The sequence below is a fragment of the Triticum urartu genome, chromosome 6A, assembly GCF_056163025.1.
Source record: "Triticum urartu cultivar PI428250 chromosome 6A, HENAU_Tu73, whole genome shotgun sequence".
NCBI classification, from domain to species: Eukaryota; Viridiplantae; Streptophyta; class Magnoliopsida; order Poales; family Poaceae; genus Triticum; species Triticum urartu.
The window spans coordinates 58,863,989-58,871,815 of record NC_141878.1 but is presented as its reverse complement, the minus strand read 5'-3'; the positions used below and the strand labels follow the sequence as shown (position 1 = coordinate 58,871,815).

General features: G+C 45.1%; 1 protein-coding gene across 1 annotated transcript; it reads right to left on the bottom strand.

Annotated features, from left to right (window-relative positions):
• Nucleotides 1-2,627: 2,627 nt before the first annotated feature.
• Nucleotides 2,628-3,865, bottom strand: LOC125512635 (peroxidase 5-like). Its single transcript, XM_048677734.2, has 2 exons — nt 3,603-3,865; nt 2,628-3,509 (listed from the first exon to the last, which is right to left on the bottom strand). Exons 1-2 carry the CDS (start codon nt 3,834-3,836, stop codon nt 2,751-2,753), a joined length of 993 nt encoding a protein of 330 aa, XP_048533691.1. The 5' UTR covers nt 3,837-3,865; the 3' UTR covers nt 2,628-2,750.
• Between the last annotated feature and the right edge of the window lie 3,962 nt (nt 3,866-7,827).

The window sequence follows — 7,827 nt, the reverse complement described above, 5'->3', positions numbered from 1 at the left end:
TGAGGCCTCGAGAGGACTATAAATACACAGGAGATTTTACTAACAACTTGGCTAGGAACTGGACGACTTTGACCTCATCTATTTCTGTATCTTCTTCCTCTCATGTTCTCCTCCCATATAATGGTCAGAACTTGATCAATCCATGGCTATAATCCCTATTGGTGAGGAATAGATCCTTGTGAGGAGTGTGCTGTAAACATATACTACATCCCTAATAATGTGATTTTTTTCAGAATTTTGAATAAGTAAAACGTTTTTTGAATTTCTAAAAGTAACAGCTCCATGGACCCCGAGCACCATAAGGCATATAGGTACTATAATGAATTGTTTGAATAAACATATATAAATAAAAAAATCTTGTAGCTGATAAACTACTAGTAGTTTACTTCCACGGTTGCAGCAGGTCGCTATTCGTCGAAGCAGCAGTAGATCGTAAGCACTAGTTAAATTCATGAAGATTTCAAAATTGATTTTATTTGAAATCATGAACATTTTCTAATGCAGCAAAAAAACAAGAAGGAAACAAAAAGAAAGGAAAAATCAGGGGCACCTTGCCCCCACATGGGCCAGCCCAAAGTCGCGCCTAGGCGAGCGAGGGGTGTGAGTTAAGAGTGCTCCTCTTTGGCGCCTTCGGTTTCAAAAATGCTCCTCGCAGCTCCAGGCTAGTTATGCATGGTTGTGACCCAAAAACTCTCGATCAAAAGGGGTCGCACCCCTCTCGGTTTCGCTCGATAGAAAGCCGATCAGTCAATCATTTGCCGGTCAACCATTGAGCTGAAAACTGTTGACCGGTCAACTGTAGACCATTTTAAATTTTTTGTTCTTAAAAATGAAAATAAAATTGATTTAAAAAATGTCCAGAGATTGCAAAAAATTATGAAATGAAGAATGTTCAAAAATTGAAAAATATCATGAAATTTGAAAAAAGTTCGTACATGTAGAAAAAAATGTTAATGATTTTAAAAAAATATTCATAGATTTTGCAAAAAAATCATGAAGATGAGAAAAGGTTCATGCAATTTGAAACGAGTTCATGTATGTTGAAAAAAGTCCATGTAGGTGAAAAAATTTCATCAATTTTGAAAACAGTTCATAGATTTTGAAAAAAAAATGGTTCACGAATTTGAAGAAAGTTCATCAAATTTGAAGAAAAAAATCGTATATCTTTTAAAATTTTCAAAAAAGAATAAAAAGTTATGGAAATTAAGAAGAAACTTTCTTGAAATTTTATGAAAAATTCATAAAATTTGAAAAATGTTCATAGATTTTGGAAAAAGTTCAGAAATTTAAAAACAATCATCGATTTTGAAAGCAAATTCAAAGATTAGCAAAAGAATGGGAATGAAAATAGTTTTTAAAACCCAAAAAAAGTTCACGCATTTGAAAAGGAAAAAATAAAAAAATAGGAAAACAGAAAAAAACAAATGAAGCAGATGGACCTGAAACAAACAAAAAAAAACTGTTGGAAGCTTCCCAAAATCAGCGCCCCAACACCCACGACTACCTTTAAATGGGCCGACCCACAGGGCAACGATCAAAACACGCGGGGGTGGGGTGGGGTGCGCCAGCTTGCGGCAACACCTATATTCGCACGTGGGTCTGGAATAGGAGCTCCCCTGCTTCGCCCCTGTTTTCTTCTTTGAGTAGTTTTCAATCATTTTTAGGCTTCCTAAATTTTTATTTGAGTTGGGCTGATATGAGTCTGTGCCTTTGTTTAAGTGAGGCCTTATCTTTTTCTGCTTTTCACTCTTTTGAGCCTTAGTTTGATACCATTTGGGCAGTGCGAGTTGCGGCAAGTCATACTTCATCTTTCTCTTTTTTTGATACATTTTTCTTTTTTGTATGTTTAGGGTTTAGGGTTTAAGATGATGAGGATCTCCGAGGTCCGAGCTAGAAGCGGATGCTCTCCGCCTCGAGCAAGAGCACATCCTCGAGCGCCTCAACCCCGCTCGACTGATAAGGAAAATTTACACAAATATAGTATACCGTATATTGTATATCGTCATGAAAATTTACACACATACAATATACTATTAGCGACCAACCTACTCTCGCCTGGGATGGGTCATGTGCTGCTAGGCTTGGGCTGCAATGAGGCCTCGAGAGGACTACAAATACACAAGGGATTTCTACGAACAACTTGGCTAGGAACTGGATTTGCTGCATTTTTGCTAATGAACAATGTACAATTAGTGAAGATTTGCTGCTCAAAATCAACTTTTCAATTAGTTGGCCCTCCCCAATCAGTTTTACGAGCACTTGGCCGCCCTGATAGGATTTTCCTGGCTCCACGCCACTGCTTCGGCCTCCTATGTTTGTGTCTCTTCCTCCTATATTGTTTTTCTCCTCCCCTATAATGGTTAGAACTTCATCAATCCATGGTTGTAATCCCAATCGATGAGGAATAGATCCTTGTGAGGACTTTGTTGTTAATATATTCTACTCCCTCCATGCAGAATTATTTGAATTAAAATACGTTTAGATATATCCATTTCTCTGACAAATATTTCTGGGCAGAGGGAGTACATCTATAATAATGTGGATTTTTTTCAGAATTTTGAATAATTGAAACATTTTTTAGAATTTTTAACAGCTCCATGGAGCCCGAGCACCAAAAGGCATTACTATAATGAATCGTTTGTATAAATATATATATAATAGAATAAAAATATTGTAGATGAACTACTAGCAGTTTACTTCCATGATTGCAGCAGGTCGCTATTCACCGAAGCAGCTGCAGATCGAATGCACTAGTTAACTCTGTTGCAAAACCTCCTGATCTCTCCTTGGGTGCCGGTGAGCACGTCGAGGTTGCCCATCTTCACCATCGCGGCCGCGAACCGCGACATCCACACCGTCCTGTTGCGCGCGTAGAGGTCTACGAGCGCCGCCGTGTCATCCCGCGTCAGCAGCGTCACGTCCGACGTGAACGGCACCTCGCGCGTCTGCACGTTCCTGTAGTACTGGTTGTCGAGCCGGAGCCCCGTGACCGGGTCCAGGTGCACCACCCGGTCCCGGCGCCCCGTCGCCGCCGGGCACCGCGTCCGGAGGGACCTGCCGTAGGCGGCGTCCATGTCCGCCGCGACCCGCGGGTAGAGCCGGAAGGCAATGGCGGAGCAGTGGGTGCGGCCGAAGGAGTGCGCGCCGGAGAGCGTGACCATGTCGTCGGCCGTGAGGCCCTTGGCGGCGAAGCTGTCGACGAGACGCGAGGCGTTGGAGAAGGGCGGGGGCAGGCTGTTGAGCACCTCCGACGCGTTGGAGACGCGGCCGTCGCGCCGCCCCGCCGGCACCTCATACTCGATGCCCCCCAGGACGCCGCTGGCGTCGCGCGCAGCGAAGGCCACGATGTCGGCGCAGGATACGGTGCGCCGGCACCGCCGCTCGACCACGCGCTTGGCGCGCTCGATGACGCCGTAGCCCCTGAGGCTGGGGCTGTTCGCCTGCGACGCCTTCTCCACGGCGTCGTCGCTGCCAGGGACCGCGTCCAGGAGCACGGACGCATCACACCCCTGTACAGTGCACCAAAAAAAACAGGGCGATAACGTTGGCATTAAGCTCTTCACACCGAATATACATGACGGATAAGCCAGAGAGATGCTGACCCTGACGAAGCAGTCGTGGAAGAAGAGGCGCACGAGCCCGGCGCCGATGCCGGGGTCGCGGCGGATGGCGGCGCGGACGACGGTGCGGACGAGCTGCTCCGCTCTCGGGCAGGTGTAGTCGTAGAACCCGACCTCCAGCTGCGCGTCAGACAATGGGACGAAAAGCACTGCCCATGCCAAGGCCAGAAGGAGAGGGGAAGGAGATCGCCGGTGAAGGACGCGTCCTCCGCTCATGTCTCTGAGTTCGATCTTTTGATTTCTGTGAGCTCGAATAGGAATAGAGGACAGTGTGGCCATGGCGGTTATTTATACGCGTCGATCTCCCGAGACCAACGGCAACAGGGTGTACCGGAGCACTGAACTGGTAGTAGATGTGCATGGAGCGACGAGAAGAAAAGAGTTGACCTACGGATTCGCGTGGAAGGGCGTCCACAAGCTACACTAATCAGTGAGTCAAAGCTGTAATCTCATTGTTTATTTGCATTTCTGTGCTGCGAGCTCTTCTAGTGCTAGTGTTCCGCGCAGTTTGTCGGGTCAAACTGACATTACCAGTCGTTGCGCCATAGACAGTTGTGCCACGTTTACTGCAGTATCTACCGCCCTGCCGGCTACCGTTGGGCAGATCAGCCTTGGGACGAAGTGGACGTGTTTTCCCTCCGCGGACAGGGCAAACTCTTCCCCACCATACTTCATCGTGGGGAGCCTATGGACTCACCTTTTCTCTCTTTTTTCTTTAGAAAATAAGGATGACCCTTGGCCTCTGTATTTGGAAGATGCATACAATAATTTTATTAATTATTCATAAAGACCTTTACAAAGTATTGCATCAATATGTGTGAATCCGTTATCTTAGCAACATATGTCGCTACTCCTAACAACTTGATGAAGGGATGCAGAAATACTGAGCCGAATACCCTGACCTCTTACGTAAGCCTAACATCTAAATCCGGAGGCCCCATCCAAGCCACATACCGGGTCTGGGGCACAGATCGGTCCGACACACTCTCATATATAGGTCGTCGTCACAGTCTTCCACCGATCCATCTTCAGAGCATGTACTGATGCATCGACTTTGTTAGGCCGGTCGGCGGCGCCGTCACGGTACCAAACGGCACCACTGCCCTGCGCTCATCCATCAGACACATCCGTCGTCGAGATCTAGCTGCACCATACCGCCAATACTCGTCGTCATCGACGCGGTAGATACAATGCCGCTCCTCCTGCCAACCTCCACACCGTTGCCGATGATGGAGCTACGCGGAACCCACCACCCACAGCAACTCTTCCTCGAACACTTGAGCCTCCCAAGACGGCGCCTCCATGGAGGGTACGACGCGCAAGATGCCGCCGCCGCCCAATCCAGACGGAATTTTGGACTTTCGTTCGGGAGGGGTTCGAAGGTGGATAGGAGGGACCTCGACTTCACCTCCAGAGAGGGTAACGGCATCGAGGGACGTCGTCGATGTCGGGCCGAACCAGCCGACCAAAGTTCCTCCAGTCCCCATCCTATACCACCAAACCTCCATCTGCTCCAGATCCAGCAGCGAGTCGTGAATCAAAACCTGCAGAGATGAAAGTGCCATGGTGCTCAACCCACCAGGAAGGAGGATCGAGAAGAACAGCCGCTTTGATGGTCATTAGATCTATTCAAAGGTTCTAACGGCAGTAGTGGTCATACAATAGTCTAGAGACATCAATGTAATTTTTATTGTGTGTTTGAGATGTTTTGTATTCCTTGTGAACTTTTATTACAAATCTGAAGCTTTTCACTAAAAAACATGTATATTGTGGGAGTTGTCTCTTTTACCTGTGAGAAAATCCTTGGAGGCACACAGGTACTGCTCCGGACTATCACTCTCACACTCCCAAATCTCCATCACCACACCCCACTCCCTCATCCATTCGTCCCTCCTTCCTTGCTAGCATGGGAGGAAGCGATGAGGACCTTCCTCGATTATGTACTCCTCTCGCAGTGAGGTTTTTCGGATTCACCAGCAACTGGCTAGCTACGTTCTTTGAGACATCAATGAAGAGGTTCTTTCCGAGACGCCATATGCTACATCAATGGTAAAAAAAACTTGGTAGTTAGCAACAAGCTTCCATAGGGTATTTTTTAGGAGTTGACACTCGTGTTGGGTGTGTCGATATATGTTAAGCTATATTCATCTTTGTTCCACTAGCGGACATGCCAATATTGTGGAACCTTGTGGTCCTCTTTAGATGTCTACCGTGGATCTCATGCTTGCGGGCCCATTGGCCTTCTCGCTTCCGAGTTAGTGTAATGTGTCTACTCTTGAGACGTGTGAGACATTTTCAACGTTCTTGTCCTTCTACAGTTTACCAACGCCAGAGGTATAGATGTATATATAGCGGTGCAACCTCGGAGCGAGTGGTAACAACATCATTAGAGGACTTCGGGTTAATAGTGTTGTTTGAGAGTTGATTTTTGAGCTTCATAGAGTTTGTGCATTGCACATGTAACAAGTTGCATGTGTCTATAAGAGGTTGAGGTTTAAAGCAACAACCATGTAACCCGGCCCACATGATTATGCCCAACAAATATATATCAACATGACATCCAATAGGGTGTAGATATGTTTCAATAATTTTTTCATGATATCGGAGTTTGCCTCTTCCATCCACATTTAACCATGGCGTCATCAACTCATCTACCTCAACCTCTCAAACCCTCGAGCTGACCATCTTTTAGAAGCTCACGCATGACAACTACGTTCTTTGGAAGACTCAAGGCCTTCTTCTCATCCGCGGTGCTTAGCTCGCCGGTTATATCGCTGAGACTACACTAGTGCATCCCACAACCCTTGAGGTCATGAGGGTGATAAAAATTGAGAAAATCCATAATTCGTTATACACGATTTGGCTCGCCCAAGACCATGTGGTGCTCGGATACCTCCTGAATTTTCTTTACGAAGTTGCATCCATGAGAAGAGCATCCTAAGTCTGGACCTCAGTATCAAGAATGCTTTTGTCTTAAGGGTAGGGATGAAAATGGAGTGGAAAGTTTCCGCTTTTCCGGAGGAAAAATGGAAACGGAGAGGAAATATGAAAATAGAAATGGAATTTTTTATGCGGAAATGGAAACAAAAATGGAATGGCGTTTTCCGGTGGAACACACGTGGAAACGAAACTTTCTGTTTCTGTTAATATGGAATTTCTGTTTCTACTATAGGCCCATGGATGCTTTGTAGCCCAACTACAAAACAATACACAATGACACAATGAGTAGAATGAGTAGAATGAGCAGAATGTATCATTTGAGTACCAATTTTTACTACCACACACATACTCAGCTAGACTCTATACGGAATTGTCATGTACTACTACAATACTACCCTATGTTACGAACACAACCATATCATTTTGTAGCCATGTTAAGAATTCCATCAATTTGTTTATTTTTTGTCTGTATTTCTCTATGATTCAAGGGGGTTTTAAGTTCTGGTCAACACACAGTTTGTTTCCGTGTCTGCTCTGTATTCGCTCCGTGTTTGTTTCCGGTAGTATCTGTTTCCGTATTCGTTTCCGGGGTTTTTGTATTCGTTTCCGCTTCTGTAAAAAAAATACAAAAACAAATATGGTAGAACCCAGTTCCGTCTGTTTCTGCGTCGTTTTCATCCCTACTTAAGGGTTGTTTGGATTGCATCCTATGAAGGAAATATGCCCTAGAGGCAATAATAAAGTTATTATTTATTTTCTTATATCATGATAAATGTTTATTATTCATGCTAGAATTGTATTAACCGGAAACATAATACATGTGTGAATACATAGACAAATAGAGTGTCACTAGTATGCCTCTACTAGACTAGCTCGTTAATCAAAGATGGTTATGTTTTCTAACCATGAACAAAGAGTTGTTGTTTGATTAACGGGATCACATCATTAGGTGAATGATCTGATTGACATGACCCATTCCATTAACTTAGCACCCGATCGTTTAGTATGTTGCTATTGCTTTCTTCATGACTTATACATGTTCCTATGACTTGAGATTATGCAACTCCGTCTGCCGGAGGAACACTTTGTGTGCTACCAAACGTCACAACGTAACTGGGTGATTATAAAGGTGCTCTACAGGTGTCTCCAAAGGTAGATGTTGGGTTGGCGTATTTCGAGATTAGGATTTGTCACTCCGATTGTCGGAGAGGTATCTCTGGGCCCTCTCGGTAATGCACATCACATAAGCCTTACAAGCATTGCAACT

Bases quoted from the DNA above. Each gene is read 5' to 3' on its own strand.
- LOC125512635 (XM_048677734.2), bottom strand. From the start codon at position 3,836: ATGAGCGGAGGACGCGTCCTTCACCGGCGATCTCCTTCCCCTCTCCTT. The intron at 3,510-3,602 runs GTCAGCATCTCT...TGCACTGTACAG, and splicing joins TCCACGACTGCTTCGTCAGG to GGGTGTGATGCGTCCGTGCT.